The following is a 17,464-nucleotide window of genomic DNA, read 5'->3' as shown; positions in this document are numbered from 1 at the left end:
TTTCCTCCTTTTTTATGACCTCATAGTATTCCTCTGTGTAAGTGTACCACAGTTTTTTTTATCCATCCATCTACTGTTTCCAGTTCTTGACTATTGTAAATAATGCTGCCATAAACAAAGGAGTATATATATTCTTTTACACTGGTGTTTCGGATTCATAGGATATATTGCCAGAAGTGGGATTTCTGGGTCCAAGGCAGTTCCATTTTTAATTTTTTTGAGGAAACTTCACACTGTTTTTCCACAGTGGCTACACCAGTCTGCATTCCCACCAACAGTGCACCGGGGTTCCCTTTTTTCCAAATCCTCACCAGCACTTGTTGTTTGTTGATTTATTGATGGTAGCCTTTCTATCAGGTGTGAAGCGATATCTCATTGTGGTTTTAATTTGCATCTCTCACACTGGAGTTTGAGACGCAGCTGCCATTGCTTCTTGATGGGAAGTTGGCATTTGGTTACCTACCTGGTCCCTTGTCCTTCCCCAAACTCAATGCCTCTGTTAAGTTTTATTCGTATTAATTAAATTGGCATTTGTAGTCTACCAATTTCTGTTTAATGGTGTTATTGATATAGAACAAACCCATATTGAATTTCAAACAACTTAAAATTAGACTTTGAAATATGTTATTGATATCTTTTCTCACTCACAGATTATTTTCCACATCTATATCCAATCATTAGCTAAGTACATTTTTTTTAAGTTAGGATAGTCTCAGTCTGTTTTTCTTTTTGAAATTAGCATGATATAGTCCTAGAAATTTAGATTTTTAATCATCAGTTTTAAGAAACAAAGGGCCATTCAAGTTAATTCAAGAAAAGAGAGGCTATTGTAGAAGATACATGTGATGTGGAACTGGAAAGTTGTCAGGACCTCAAGGCAGTTTTGGAAATCTGTTCCTTCCTCAGGTCTCTGTTTTCTCTCTGCATTTGTTGTGTTCTCTGCTCTTATTGACTGCCTTCTCAATTGCATCTTTCCTGTTTCTTCAAAACTTCACTTTGCCCAAGGTCCTGCTCGCTGAGGCACTGGCACAATTTTATGGCATCATTTTCTCATTGAGTTACATTGTATGGTGGCACTATTTACCAGAATTTCCAAGTTCAGACTTTTTGAACCTTTATGTCTAATACAGTTCACTAGCCACACATAACTATTACGTCAGAAATAAAATAATGTATAAGATCTGTATGCTGATAATTGTGAAACACCAATGAAAGATATCAAAGAAAATCTGAATAGAAAGTAGTGTTCATGTACTACGTACTTTGCTTGAAGACTTTACAAGCAAGGATGTCAGTTCTCCCCAAATTGGACCTACACATTTAATGCAATTCCAATCAGAATCCCAGCAAGTTTTTTGTAAATATAGACATGCTAATTATCAAATTTATATGGAAAGGCAAAAGACTAGAGTAAAGCAGTTTCAGAAAAGAAAATATTGGAGGAATCACAATATCTGTTTTTAAAACTCTACTATAAAGCTATAGTAATCAAGGGTGTGTGTGGTATTGGCAAGGGATTGACATAATATCTATGGAGCAATACAGAATTCAGAAATAGACCCACACAAATATAGCCAGTTCATTTTGTCAAAGGTGAAAGGTAATTCATTGGAGGAAGGATAGTCTTTTCAACAAATATAGGATGTCCCCAAAAATGTATATACACACTTTGAATAATTATAAAGGCAGTGCTTATTAAACTGTATTTCATTTTCAAAATTGAGCTATCAGCTGTTAAAGTATGTATACATTTTTTGGGGACAGCCTGTACTTTGGAACATTTGAATAGATAAATGCAAAAAAAAAAAGAACCTTGACTAAACTTTATACCTTAAAAATTAACTTAAAACATATCATAAATCTAAATGTAAAACTTGCTCTTTTAGAAGAAAACATAGGAGAGTATCTTTATGACTTTGGGTTAAGCAAAAAGATGTTGGACACCAAAAGCACAATATGTAAAAGAAAACAGTAGTAAATTAGGCTTCATCAAAAGTAAAAACTTTGCTCTGTGCATTAGTTTGCTAGGGCTGCCATAACAAATGCTACAGTTGGCCTGGCTTAAACAGTAGAAATTTTACTCTCTCACAGCTCTGCAGACTGGCAGTCTAAGTTCCAGGTGTTGGTTTCTCCTGAGGCTTCTCTCCTTGGCATGCAGGTGACTGCCTTCTTGCTCATTCTCACGTGACTTTCCTCTGTATGTGCACATCTCTGCTGTCCCTTCCTCTTCTAGGAAGAACACTCTAGTCCTGTAGCCTCATTTCACCCTAATGACCCTTTAAAGGCCCTATCTCAAAATACAATCACATTCTAAGGTGCTGTGGCTTAGGATTTCAGCATGTAAATTTGAGGGATGCACAGTTCAGTCCATGATACTCTGCAAAAGACACTGTTAAGGGGATGCAAAGACAAGCTATAGACTGGGAGCAAATGTTTGCATATCATATACTTGGCAAAGAACTTGTATGTATTCACAAAACTCAACCATATAAAAATAGACATTTTAGTTAAAACATGGACAAAACAAATGAAGACACTTCACCAAAGGGTGGCAAATAAGCACATTATTAATCATTAGTCGTTAGGGAAATGCAAACAAAAACCACGATGAGATACCATTAATCACCTGTTAGAATGGCGACAATAAAAAGTACAATACCAGCTACTGGCAAGGATGTGGAAGAACTGCAACTCTCCTACATTGCTGCTGGACATGAACAACGGTACAGCAACGGTACAGAGTTTGACAGATTCTTATAAAGTTAAACATATACCCATCGTCTCCTGGGTATTTTTGTAACTTGTACACAACTATATATATAGCAGCTCGATTCATATTTGCCAAAAAGTGAAAATAGCCAATATGTCCTTCCACTGGTAATGGATAAACTATGGTATATTCATACAATGGGATACTACTCAACAAGAAAAAAGGAACAAACTAGTAATAAATATAGCGACTTGGCGAAAGAAGACAGTCTCAGAAATAACATAGTGAATGATTTAATTTATATGAAATTCTTGAAAAGACAAAACTATGCTGGCAAAGTTCAAAATAGTGATTGCCAGGGGTTGAGGTAGGAAAGATAGAACTTTCAAGGGAGTTTCTGTTTCCAGACAATGGTGGTGATGGTTACACAAATCTCTACATGCATTCTAACAACTAGAACTATATTTTCAAAAGTTGATTTTTTTTCTAGTTATAAACTAAGTCCCAGAGGTGTAACATACAACATGGTGACTATAGTGAACAAGACTGTAGTGTATATTTGAAAGATACTAAGAGTAGATCTTAAAAATTCTCATTATAAGAAAACAAAGTTGTAACTATGTATGATGTGATGGATTTTAACTAAACTTATATACTCATTTTGTCATATATACATATATCAAATCATGATGTCGTACACCTAAAACTAACCCTGGGTTATGTCTCAATTAAAAAAATTTTAAATTCCCAAGTATATATACTTTATTTCATACATAAATAATTAAATAAAATTTAGTTCTTTAGTTGTACTAGCCACATTTCAGTTTATCAATAGCTGCATGTGACATGGGGCTACTGTATTGGACAGTACAGATATAGAACATTTTCATCAACGCAGAAAGTTTTACTGGACTGTGCTATTTTACAGTACAGTAAAATAGGCAGGGTTCTGTTTTTCCGGTAAAGGGCTAGGAAGTAAATACTTCTGATTTTGTGGGCCATTTGCTCTCTATCTCACCTATTCAGTTCTACCATTGTATTGTAAAAGCAGCCATGGACCTAATACTTAAATGAACATGGCTGTATTCCAATAAAACCACATTGATAGAAACAGTCATGTTCTGCTGATCCCTATTTTTGAGATTTGATAGGTCTATTTCCTTTTTTCATGTCAGCTCAGAGTTTCTTGGTAGAGTGGCCTTATAATTTATCATATTAAATACAATTTTAATTGTAAATTTGAGAGTGAAAGTGGCCACTATTAACAGGCATAAACTGGGAATGTCTTGGCCAAACCAGGGACGTATGTCACCCTGTCTATCAGTCTTCCTATGAATTGATTGCCCTGGTGGTAGGCTTACTAGTATACCTAGTCCACGTAACGGTGGAAAAGCAAACAAAACTATTTCTTCAGCAGCGGTTGTGGGTTAGCCATTTTCCTTGAAAGGTAGTATTTATATGGGAGACACCCTGAAGTTTGGCCCGCCCAATATACTCAAAATAGCCTGTTTTCTGTCCCTGTGCCTTGCTCATGCTTTTCTTTCTATGCCCTCTTTCCCATCCCTCTTACGTGTTTGTTCTAATCCAGCCCATCTTTCAAACCTCTGCTTGAATGGTATCTCCTTCATAAAACCATCCCTTTCAAACTTAGAAGTTGGTATTATACTTCATAAAACTCAAAGGGCTCAGTACCTTAGACAAGGTCCCAAAATCTGACTGAAGTGCCTTGATAGCTTTAAATACAGATTTCTGGGGCGATAAAAACATTCTAAGTATTAGATAGTACTGATATTTACATAACTGTGAATATACTAAAAACCACTAGATTGTACATATTAAAAGAGTGAACTTTATGATATGTGAATTATCCTATATAATAAAAGGGTAATATGCAAATCGACTGGAAGGCAGAACGACCAGTCGCTATGACGTGCACTGACCACCAGGGGGCAGACGCTTAACGCAGGAGCTGCCCCCTAGTGGTTAGTGCGCTCTTACAGGAGGAGCTCCACTCAGCCACAAGCCGGGCTGACGGCTGCAAGCGCAGCGGCAGTGGCGGGAGCCTCTCCCAGCGCTAAGGATATTCGACTGTGGCTTAGGCCCGCTCCTCATGGGGAGCGGGCCTAAGCCATCAGTCAGACATCCCTGAAGGCTCCTGGGCTGCCAGAGGGATGTCTGATGCCAGCTTAGGCCCGATCCCCCCAGAGAGTGGGCCTAAGCTGGCAGGTGGACAATCCCCCACGGGGTCCCAGACTGTAAGGGGATGCAGACCAGGATGAGGGACCCGCGCGCCCCCCCCCCCCCCCCGCCATGAATTTTCGTGCACCGGGCCTCTAGTGTCTAAATAAAGGTTTTAGAAAAGTGTTATATTTAGTGAAACATTTAAATTCTCTGACAAGGAATTTGAATTTTTGTCTTTAAAGCATTGGTGTGTGTTCCTAAAGCGTTTTAAACTCAAGAACATCACTTGGAGAGCATGTGAAGAATGGTTGGCAAGTCAGTGATGGTGGCAGAAGAGGTCTAGATCCTTAAAAGTATTTATCTTCAGCTTTCTGCCCTGAACAAGCCTGAAAACTTTTGTTATTAGAAAATTCAAACTCTACACATGGTGATATTTTATAATATTTATCTTGCTCATGTTCTTCTTTTCTAATAAATTGCTTTAGGTCAGCGGTTCTCAACCTGTGGGTCACGACCCCTTTGGGGGTCGAACGACCCTTTCACAGGGGTCGCCTAAGACCATCAGAAAACACATATATAAATTACATATTGTTTTTGTGATTAATCACTATGCTTTAATTATGTTCAATTTGTAACAATGAAAATACATCCTGCATATCAGATATTTACATTATGATTCATAACAGTAGCAAAATTACAGTTATGAAGTAGCAACGAAAATAATTTTATAGTTGGAGATCACCACAACATGAGGAACTGTATTAAAGGGTCGTGGCATTAGGAAGGTTGAGAACCACTGCTCTAGGTGATTAAAAAAAGAATAGTAGTTACAGCGTATTAGAGATAATATTTTGAAATTTACCTCAGTGTGTCACCTTGACCATAGTAAATTTAGAGACAGCTAACTATGATTTATTTTAGCCAGTAGAGCAAAATTCTTGATGACTCATATGTTTTAAAGACCTTTTATTAATAAGCATATGGATTTTGATAAAAAGCCCAAATTTGTTTTCTGAGCATTTAAATTATTCTTCCCTTCTTTTTGTGAATGTTCTTATTTCTGTCAAATAAGTTACATATTGGAAAACATTTCAGAAGGCAAAGATTTTAGCTGTCTTGTTTTCTGATTGACTAGAGAACCATAATTTTTATCCTTTAGAAAATTCTGGACTGTTGTAAATTTTGAAAAATTCAAAAGTCAGGCCTATAGTAAATATTGGCTTTAGTAAACTGTCATAGTTTTTTGTTGTTGTTGTTAAATATGTGCTGGTGTTAACTATTAATAAATCTGTTTTTAGAAGAATGTAGTGTGTACAGCAGCCATTTTGGACAAACATACTTTGTGTAACTTGTGTTGTCAATAGAGAGTGTGCCCTCTTGTGGTCAGTTGGGAACAAAATTTCATCTATAAAAATAATCCTAGCTTTCTATTGGTTCACATTTTCTCAGCTATTTCATAATGAAATAACTCTCATTCTGAATTTTCTTCCATAAACAAAACAAAATCATGACAGGATTTTTAAATGGAGAATTAAGAATTTGAGAGAGTAGTGTCTTGTCTTATTTTATTTGGATAAGTGCTAAAAAAGATGTGGATTGAAGGACGGCGTATTAATATCAGGGAGGAGCCTAACAGAGAAAAGATAACAAAGTATAAGAAAAGGCAAGTAGTTTTGATAGTATTTGAGAAGGTTTATGACTAACATTGATGTGATATACCTGAATATTTTACAGTTACACTCTGTCTCCTTTACAATATGTTTTCATAATGATATTCTGATTTTCTTTTTTATTGGTGTGTGTGTGTATGTGTGTGTGTGTGTGTATCTTCTCATCCTAAGGAAGGCAATAAATACTTATCTAGCACTATCTATTTGAAATGCCTATCTCATTTAGTGGAAATTAAATTTACTTTGAAATAACAGTTGATATCTGCTGTGCCCTTCCTGTCATAAATTGGCATCATAAGTGTTTATTAATTATGGGAATTTAAGGAATTAATTTTCCCTGCAAATTTTATTTTAACTTCTTTCTTAATTTGTGTAAGGAGATCTTTTAGTACCTTTGTTTTTATTTTTGAGTTAAAAGGTTAAATTTCACATTTCAGCAATGGCTGTGTCCCATATCCAGCTACCTTTCTATATCCTTGGCTGATATTTTTAATGCCTCAGTATTCTTAGCATTCCACTGTTGGTGCTATTATCATCCCTTGTGAGTGATTCACTGATCTTCACCAATTCATTAATATGAGTGCTGCAACTAAGAGTAATTCTGGTCACATGAATGGATCTTTCTGTGATCAGGGAATCACATGTATTGGTCTTCATTGGTTGATATAAAAATTAATTGATTTAGTTTTAGTATATAGTTCAAATATTATATGTTATAATAGTTTAAAAGTTCTTATGCAATTAAAGAACATTTTAAATTGACAAATAATTACTGCCATTTAATACAAATTGAAAAGACAGTTTCTGTCTGTAATTTTTAAAGTGATTTTTAATATGTTGCTTATAAAAATATATTTGGTTTGTATTGAACTGCAGTGATTTGATTGTGCCATCAGGTGTGTATAAACAGATACACAGGGGCTGTTTTCATGGTTATATAATTATGTTAGCTTTTCATATTCCAAGGTTTTTAAATTAACAAGTTTAAAAATAGTTAATAATTCAAAATTTTAACCAAGCTGAATGAATGCAATAGAGTGTAGTGCTTTAAAGCTCAGACTCTGGAGTCAGACTGCCTCTGTCGGAATCCCAGCACTGTCGCTTACCAGCTATAATGGCCTTGGCCAGTTCTTTAACTTCTCTGTGCTTCCGTTTTTACATATGCAACATGGGAATAATAGTAGTACTATTTCATAAGATTGTTGTGAGGATTAAATGAATTAATATAAAAACACTTAGAATAGTGCCTGGCACATAATAAGGCTTATGTGTATATTAGCTATTATGATCATTATTGTAAAATTTATGCTTAAATTAATAATGAAATTCATTATAAAGAACACAGTGTTTGTTTTGTAAATGTAAATCACTTTTGCAGTTATTGCTTTAAAAAACATTTCCATGTAATTGAAAATAAACAGCTTATGACATTTTATAAAATTTTTAATGAAAGCTTTTTTTCACAATGATCTTTTCTTTTTTTTAGGCCCGGAATGTTAACACTGGTGAATTAGCAGCAATTAAAGTAATAAAGTTGGAACCAGGTAAATAAATTGAAATTTGATGTTTCTTATTGCTGTACGCAACTAGCTATCTTTAAGGCTTATTTTAATGATGTTTCGTTAGCATTCTCTTATTGTTCCCAGTATTTTCTGGGAAATGGAAGTGGTATCTACTCTTTCCTACACCTCTTTGAGACCTGAAGACATCTTGCTCAACCTGTTCCTAACAAATAATTAATTATTGGGGGAAGGGGAAAACTCCTGAAGAGACTTTGTTCCTTCTGAACTCAGTTGAGCAAACTTGTCTCACACTGCCAGTGGTGTGTTCCCCGGTTAACAGTGTCCTGCGGTCAGGGGCAGTGGTGCAGTGGAAAGAGGTGAACTGAGATTTGGGTGGTTGTAGTCCAGGTCTTTGTGTCCCACTCTCTTGCTCTGTGAACTTGGGCAAGTAACTTCACTTCCTGAGTCTCACTTTTCTCAATAGACCTAGCTCTCACATTTTGTCTTAGTTACTTTCCAACTTTATTGTAAAGCCTCTAGGACTACTCCGTGTTTTTTGTCAGTTTCAACTGTATTCTACCCCTGAATTCCTCCCACCTCCCGCAAAGCCCATAGCTTTCTGAGTTAACTATACACTATTGTTTATCCACTCTTAAAAACCCCATTTCTCCTTTTCTTTTCTGTTATAAGCAAGCAATTGTGTTAATGTCAAAATTGAGTTCGAGAGCAATGATGCTGCCTTTCTGATGGCTTCTTCCACTACAAACTGATAATATGAATTTATTGGTAAACTAGGTTTTAGCTTCAGTATAACAGAAATCCACTCAAAATATTTTTGAAGGGGGGAACTTCTTTTGTAAAAAGGCCAGATCATAAAATAGTTTAGGTTTTGTGGACCACCTATGGTCTCTGTATACAGTTCTCCTCTCTCCTACCTCCCTCCCTGTTAAAATGGAAAAACCATTCTCAGCAAAGCAAGCCGCCTGCTGCTGTACTTTGCTCAGCTCTGATTTAGATTATCAGTAGACTTTTTAGAAGTGCCATTAAGATGAAATTTGAAGGATGTGTTGACTATGATCAAACCACACTGAAATATAATGAATAAAAAAATGCTTTTTCAGTTATACCTATTTACAGAGTTGATATAGTTTAATTATATTCTAACATCGCAAGATAGTTTTTTCTTTTCTCTGAGTCCCCTACTCTTCAGTTTATTATAAGAAATTTAATGGGATAATTGAAATTGGTGAAATCTGGGATTAAAAATTAAAAATGTGGCATTTGAATCAGGGCCTTCATTTTTAGTTACTAATAAATAGTTACTTGATGGGAATAGTTTCTAATCAGAAGTAGTTTGTACATACATCATCCTTCAAATCAGTTTAGTGCCTTCTTTCTCAGGAAGTGTCCTAGTAGATACTCAGTAAATATTTATGGGATAAATCAAATTAATGAAGATGCGAGACTAAGAAGATATCTTAGAGATGGGTTGGTTTAAACCATGACAGTTTTGCTAATAAATAGCCAACGTTTATTCAAACTTATTTTGTGCCAGGCCCTGTTCTAAGTGCTTTACATTTGCTGACTCATTTAATCCTTATATTATTCTCTTTTTAAAAAATAAGGAAACAAAGCACTGAAAGTTTCAGTTTCTTGCCCTAATTAGTGGCAAGCTGAGATTTGAACCCTGGCAATATAGCCTACTTTTTCACCACTCTCGGAAGTTGGTAGTGGTGTGGGAACTGTATTATTAGGTTTCGCTGGATGTTTGTTTAATTACACACACACACACACACACACAGTTTCCTAGAACTAGCATATGAAAAATCTTTAGAGGTAAAGCCACCACTTAACAAGCTAAGTGAGTTTTATTCCCATTTAATGAGTACTAAATGAATTTCTTGGGGTAAGATATAAGTGTTTCTTAAAAACCAGTATATTTGCTCAAATTGGACGTCTTTTGTGGCAAAATTGATGCATAATAAACAAACCAAAAGATAAACCAGCAAATAAACTTCTTTATGAAGAGTATAATGTAATCAGTTTAATTAGCAAGCTGTTCTTCACACTCTGGAGTACAATGGAGACAGTAATCTCAAGTAACTAATGGAGAGAGTGAAAAGCTGCCTCACCATTTATCAGTCTGGAGTAACAGACAGATAAAGTCTCACAAACAGTATTTCTCCCAAGAATGGTGCAGCTGGCAAGTGTCCGAACAAATCTGTTGTGCCCAGATTTCAAGATTCCCAAGAAACCATATCAGGGAGCCAATTCGATGTAAAAACATAAGAATCTGTATTCAAGCTAGCTAGCTTGGGCCCCCCATCCATATCAAGGCAAAACCAAATGGCTGAGCGCCTCAACCCCGCCCGAAGACCGGTTATATAGGGGGGGGGTTGGAGAAAGGGGAGGAGAAAGAACTGTGCTCTGCCGCCTGGGTGTGGCTAGCAGAGTAGGACGTGGCCCCCTACCCTGGGGCAACCTAGCCCTCGCCCTTTCATTCCCCCCTTTGTCTTGGAACTTCCGGCTCAATCATGAGACGGACTGATTCCACCGTTGCTAGAGGCCCATACTGGGCATATTTTAACAAATGGTCTGGTGGAGGGGAAAGAAACCATTTTAGCTTTAACAATTTTTATTGAAATAGGATTTTTCTTTTTAAAATTCCTCCATGGCTATCAAAAAGCCAAATCAAGATTAATTTATTTACTGTCCTGATGTTTGCATAAACATAACAAGAATGGTGATTGACTACCTTTGCTGGAATCTCATGGTTGAATCTTAATGTGCCCCGTAGGGCCAGGAAGCCATGCCATTCAGCTGCCATCAGGCCCGCCTGCAGTATCTGCTGAGTTAGGTGAATTCTTCACCTGTATTCCACCTGAGCCCATGCTCCAGGCTTTAAGGCCCATCTCAGTAGCTCTCCTACCCATTGCGGTCCAGAGTGTGTGGGGGTTCCGCAGGAACGTAGAGGCATCCCTACTGCTCCCCTTCTTATCAACCGCCAGTGATGGTAGGGCATTGGCCTGATACTCCAGCGCCAGCCATCTTCAGGGCTTCCAAGCAGGATACCAGGCTTTCTTCGTGGCATTTTTACTGGCTTCAAGTCTTTAGAGCTCAGATAGGGCTCTTTAAAACATGATACTCCAGTCAAAGTTTTCCGTTAATAAAACCACTATTAGGAACCGGTCTTATTGAATTTATGCAAAGAAATGTATTGTCATGTTAGCATTGCCAACTTTTGGAGGAATTATATAAGAAGAAAGATATAATGATCTACTCTAAGATTTGCTGACTTTTCTTGCTAATTCCTTTTAATTGTTGGCATTAAACTTTCTTTTTATGCATAACCATGTCTTAGATTTTCTATTCTAAACAGGCTGTTTTTCAGACTACCCCTGACATGGGCATGGTCATAAAGGCCTGCAAGCAGTACACAGGCTGCCAACTGTTAGCTGTCTCTCAACAGAGACCAAAACCTGATGGGCATTGTTCCCTGCCCAGGTGGGCATCTGCCCTCTTGGCAGCTAGGCACCTTTTACTTTTTGGGGTTCACCCCACATAGTACCCTTCCAGGACAGCCAACATACATTCAAACCTGCAAGAGAACTAAAAGGTTAATATCATATATCAATACAATGAAACATAATATAGGCATCATGGCCGCTTTAGGTAGCCACATCTTCTGCTACTAAATATGTGATACTAAAGTCTATTTTTGATCTTCCTATGAATTGTTCTTGTCTTTTTGGAGCTATGTCCATGAAGATGCAGGTATTATCTAAGTCTATTCAATGTTACCAGCATCGGGTAGGTCGAGCATGCCATAGCAGGTTGCGTTGATCTCGATCGACGCTCCATTTGGTAATGAAGTCTTTCCGGATCATGGATGGGTCCGCTGACTGGACGTGGGTGTGATGGACCCAGGTCGCACGTGCAGGGCTGCCAGGGCCTCGTCTATGGCAGACAGTTAGTCAGGCAGCAGGTCCAGGAGACAGGTGGCCAGAAACACTCCTCCGACAAAGCAGCTTACCAGGCTCAGGACTTTCTGGCAGAAGGCTGAGGCTTCCGGGCTGGCTCCCAGTCGGCGCAGCACACAGATGGGCACCAGACTGCAGATGAGCGTGAGCACCAGCAGGAGCACCAGGGCTCCCAATTTCACCTCCAGGCCCACAGGCAGTGGGGGAGCCGAGGCTACTGCCTCTGGGCGACACACCAGGAGCTCTGGTTCTCCCCAGGGCCCCATGGTGGCCGGCTGCTCCAGTGACTCTCAGACCTCGCGAGGGTTTCACTCCATGGCCCTCACCAGGTTCAGCAACCAGGCCTCTTTCAAGGGAGTGCGCTAGGACCAAACCTTTTATCAGCTTCATTCCCGCTTATTTTTATAGATTTTAAGGCCCATTAAGTCTTTGCCTTGGGGAACTGTGAGTTTCATTTTTAAATGTCCCAATCAGCTTAGAATTCTAAAATTTCAATCCAGCACTGAATATTACATGGTAAATCAAAGTTCCCAGCAGACAAACAGATAGAAATGTTTACTAGTTAGGCAGGTCGATTCCACCTCTGGCAGAGAGCAAGCGCCCTTGGGGAAAGATCCCAGCGGCCGCTCAGGGTGCTTTGCTATCCGTCAGAGCACTCAGCTTTAAGAAGTCATGCGTGTGCTTTTTTTTTTTTTTTTTTTCAGACCTTCATATGTATATGAACAAACAATTATACCCAAGTAGATATACAAATATTAAATAAATATTTACATTCTTTCAGTGAACAAGTCCTTGACTTATGTTTTATAAACGGTATTCATCACAAATAAATAAACAAACAAATCCAAAACCAAAACCCGAGAAAACCAAGGCCAGAAGTACCCTCTGACGTTTCAGGGGTACCGAGGGAGGAGAAGTTAGGCTACGTCTAGTCCTTCTTACAATCCACCAGTGACCAGTCCCAGCTTACTGGTCTATTATTTATTTATATTAAAGCCATGTCTTCCAGTTAGAACTCTTGGTTTTAATTTTTAGGTTTTATGTAAATAATGAACATTTCTCAGATTTAGTAATATATTCAAAATTTTTAAGAGATATAGAAATTTTCAAAATGCAATGTTTAAAGATAAAGTCCATCTGTAATAAAGCGAAAATAAGCCCTAAGCTCCAGTTAGCATTGTTAGGCATGCCCATGAAATTAGCGGTACCCAGGAAATAAACGCCTGGGGGCCATTTTTGCTATTTCTTTCTCCACTTCATCTGACATTCAAAATATACCAGGCTACATAGCCAACCGGCTTTCTATTCTGACCAGCACTCTCTTGTGTTGCTCCTTGGCTGCCTCAGGCCAGGCCACTTGGTGCAGCCTTAGAATGGAAAACGCATCGACATCCAGGACTAATGTCAGCATTTTACCAGAATTTACCTTTTCTACCTGAAATAATTGTACTTTAGAAATTGGATTACTGCTATCAGTTCCTTTTAAAGACTTGGCTATAACCTTTAATTGTCTTTAGTTTAAGGAAAGCAGGGTTTTCTAGATTTAAGAGATTAGTTTAAAAATAAATCCGCGAAGCAAGCACGCTTGCAGCCTTCGAAAATTTTGCCTTAAAGCTCCACCCCCGACTAAATCAGAGGGCGGGGCCTTTGCCGTTTCAAGATGGCGGCCCCCAGGGGCACGGCAATCCATGCGGCCAACATGGCGGCAGCCAAGTTATGCAACAAAGGAGCCACCTCTTGGTCGCATGAATGTTGATTGGCAAGAGGTGTAGCCATTGAAATGCAAATTAACATTTCTAAAGATGACTGCAGGCGGAATTGGACCACCTGCATGCTAGGGAAAGGGCGTGTCTGCCCTGCTCTCCACCAAAAAAAGGTGTAGCTTCAGACTTAAAAAAGATTTTAAACTTTTAGCTGGTAAGTTAAACATTCAGTTCTTTAGATTTTTCATCAGGTAAACTAGAGCAAACCATTTTTTTATCTCCAATGGGCTCTGGAAAACCACATTCGAGCCCCGCAAACAGACTCTGGCCCCTCTGGTCTTTTCAGATGTAAATTGATCATATTCTTTAGGACCATCTTTTAAGGCCAAAACAGTCTTGGGTTTTTATTCTGTACACAGCAAAAAGTCAGGTTCAGCTCAAAACTATGTGAACTCGTTTTTAAACTGGCCCTTCTCCCTTTACACGTGCACAGAAATCCCGGGTGCATTTTAAAACTTTTACATTTCTAGCTGGGGCGATCTCCATGGGAAGAGGCCAGCTCGCATCCAGAGCCGCCGCCGCCGGGTGTCCGGCCCTCAGGCTCCGTGGGGGACCTTCCCCCGAACCCGATGCTGACTGGGGCCTCCCTGCTCCTGCCTCATGGACGCGCCGGCCTTGCTCCCCTATGCTCCGCCCAGCTCCACTAGCTCGACACAAGCCCCCAGGGGTCAACACCCTGCCGCCGCCACCGCGGCCAGGCTCCGCGAACGAGCTTGTCCGCGCCCGGCCCGAGCCTCCAGGGCCGCCCCCCGAAGGCGCGCCACCGCTCATGGTGCTGAGCGCAGGCTGCGGGGCTCGGGCTGCCCGGGCTGCCGCCGCCTCTCCCGGCCTCCGGCCTCTTCCAGGCCACGCCGCTCGGGCTCTGGCTCCGGCCCAGCGCCTGCCGCCGACCGGGCCGGAGGCCGAGCCCCCAGGGCCGCCACCGAGCCGCCCGGGCCGCCGCCGCGGCCGAGCTCTAGCCTCCGCATCCAGGCGCATCTTTCCTCTCCTGCAGCCCGAGGCACAGATCCCCTGCTTTTACATTCATATATTTTCACCAGACATTCATTCAGAGTTTAAATAATTCATTTAATTTCTAACAACTTCCCAATTTCTGAGGGAGCTCTAAAGCCTTCCGCAATCTCCTTGCCACAGAAAACAAAAACACAGACAGACAAACAGGGCCCGAAACAGCCTTCCAATTCCATGGAAGAAACAGACGGCGGCAGTACGCTAAACCGTCTCAGATTGGGGTTTCTACAGACCTCCCGACTTCGGGAGCAAAATGAAATCCCTACAGATAAACAGATGGCTGCATTACGCCAAACCGTCTCAGATTGGGATTTCTACAGACCTTCCGACTTGGCGGAAGCAAAATGAAATCCCTACAGATAAACAGATGGAGGATCGAGGCGTCCCCCGATTCCTCCCGCCCCTTGACCTCCATGTGCGTCCACGATCAATGTGGGCGAATACAGATTTCAGAAGTGAGCTCACACAGAACAGACAAACACAATACACAGACACTTACCGCGGCCATGCAGATTCTACGAATTGGGGAAGTCCCTACATGGTCTTGGGAACCCCGGGCGAGCCCCCAAATGTTGTGCCCAGATTTCAAGATTCCCAAGAAACCATATCAGGGAGCCAATTCGATGTAAAAACATAAGAATCTGTATTCAAGCTAGCTAGCTTGGGCCCCCCATCCATATCAAGGCAAAACCAAATGGCTGAGCGCCTCAACCCCGCCCGAAGACCGGTTATATAGGGGGGGGGGTTGGAGAAAGGGGAGGAGAAAGAACTGTGCTCTGCCGCCTGGGTGTGGCTAGCAGAGTAGGACGTGGCCCCCTACCCTGGGGCAACCTAGCCCTCGCCCTTTCAAAATCCTGCCTTTGAGTGACTGTGGCTTGCTTGCTCTCTGAGAAACTTTGTTCTAAAAAATCATAGACTACCAGAAACTTGGCTGTGTGTAATCATATCAGCAAGAACCAAACTTCCCCCTCTTCCTTGGGGAATCTGTCATTTTGACATAGAGAGGCACTCTTGATTTACAGCCGAGATGCACAGCTCCAGATAAGGGGTTTCTGGACACGGCACCTACGTCTATCTTAACTTCTCAGATCCTGAGGAAAGAGGACCTTGGCTTCACTTTTGGCGGTCTAGTCCTGAAGTAGAGTCCTTTAGGACCAGGACTAGACTCTGCTTTGCCCAAACCCTCCTAAAAGGCTCCTTCATTTAAATGTCACCTAAACCCAACTCTTCCCAGAATCTTACTAGTATAACTCATCTTCTGTTGTGTGAGATGGCCCAAGGTTTCTCTGGTGTGTTGTCTTTCTCATTGCATTGGGTCAGTGAACCTGACTTTATCAGATTACAGGTTTGTTCTTGTGGTCTTCAAGCTGTTTGGACTAGCACCCTGCCAGCTCTTCAGACTTACTTTAAGGGAAAACTAAAGATGGAGAGAACTTGCTCATAGAAGAGAACTCACATATGTATCCTCTCAGGCTTCACTTTCAGGTTCTTACAAGGTATTACAATTCTCTACATTATGAATCTCTTCAGTCTTTTTTTTCTTACGTTTTAAAGTCGGAATTGTAGAGTCCTAAGGAACTTTTTAGGTCATCTATCTAGATGGTTGTCAGATGTTTCACAGCTTTCAAAACTTTTGTCATAGAAAATACTGGTGGCTGGAAGCTATTGTGAACATTCTCTTAGGCCTAACACTCACGTGTCATATTGCAGAAAAGTAGGCGCAGTATTTGTAATTTGCCCAGAGTCTCACATCTTTTTTTGGGTCTGATTCCTCTGATCTTGGCCCATTGTTCTTTAGTTTTTTTATCCTAAAAAAAAAATTTGATGATTAAATTGCTTATTATTACCCATTTGCAGTATTAGTTATTAAAGTAGAATATAAAAACAGATAACTGATTAATTAAGTAGCAACTTGTCAGAGAAACTCGTTCCTTTTCAAACACAATGAAAACACCTACATCTATCTTAACTGCTCAGCTCCTGAGGAAAGAGGACCCTGGCTTCGCTTAGTGCAGTCTAGTCCTGAAGTAGAGTCCCTGAGGACTAGACTGCTTTGCTCTAACCCTACTGAAAGGCTTCTTCGTTTAAATGTACCGAGATTGACCAGCAGGAAATTCATGGTGAGAAAACAGGGTATTATATTTTATTTCCATCAGAGCAGCATTTATTAAATTGTAGGGCAAAATTTTTAAAGTGTGAAGAGACACCAGTAAGACCTCATTTTACAATTTTTTCTTGGATCTCCAAAACTATATTTTATAAATCTTCTTTCCTTCTTTGCAAATCTTCTTTTCACGTTGGTTTTTTGTGTCCTGAGAGGCAGGAGAGGAGCTCTCTCCCCTTTATTTTCATCTTAGAGCGGCAAGACACCAGGGTAATGATGTATCTGGCTCATCTTCCTGTCTCCCTGGAGCACTTCAGTAGCTCCCTTACCACCAGTTGTTGACTCAGTGCTCTTCTGTGTTTATTGCCATCACAAAGAAAGTTGGTGTTACATCATTTATGATCATTACTTTGCATGGTTAATCATGGGTTGCTTAGCTACACTTTAATATATTTGATCCAAAACATAAAAATAAATAAAATAAAATAAAAAATACATATATTAGAGCCATATTATGGGCTTGAGGCTGACTATACTGGATAA

General features: G+C 39.9%; 1 protein-coding gene across 7 annotated transcripts in view; it reads left to right on the top strand.

Moving 5' to 3' along the window:
* The window catches only part of MAP4K3 (mitogen-activated protein kinase kinase kinase kinase 3), a 118,781-nt gene that overhangs the window by 35,453 nt on the left and 65,864 nt on the right, over window positions 1–17,464 (top strand). For 6 of the 7 annotated variants that reach the window (XM_070429070.1, XM_070429071.1, XM_070429068.1 and 3 more), the window contains exon 2: window positions 8,048–8,105. In XM_070429070.1, the coding sequence (XP_070285171.1) occupies window positions 8,048–8,105 (58 nt within the window). Of the gene's footprint in view, window positions 1–5,240; window positions 5,319–8,047; window positions 8,106–17,464 lie in introns of those variants that run through there. The other variant, XM_070429072.1, reaches the window with a different exon arrangement.

This window comes from Myotis yumanensis, unplaced genomic scaffold (assembly GCF_028538775.1).
Source record: "Myotis yumanensis isolate MYYU_CA2020_CCGP unplaced genomic scaffold, mMyoYum1.0.hap1 SCAF_11, whole genome shotgun sequence".
NCBI classification, from domain to species: Eukaryota; Metazoa; Chordata; class Mammalia; order Chiroptera; family Vespertilionidae; genus Myotis; species Myotis yumanensis.
The sequence above is the reverse complement of the archived record's forward strand: the minus strand, read 5'-3'. Positions and strand labels throughout refer to the sequence as shown.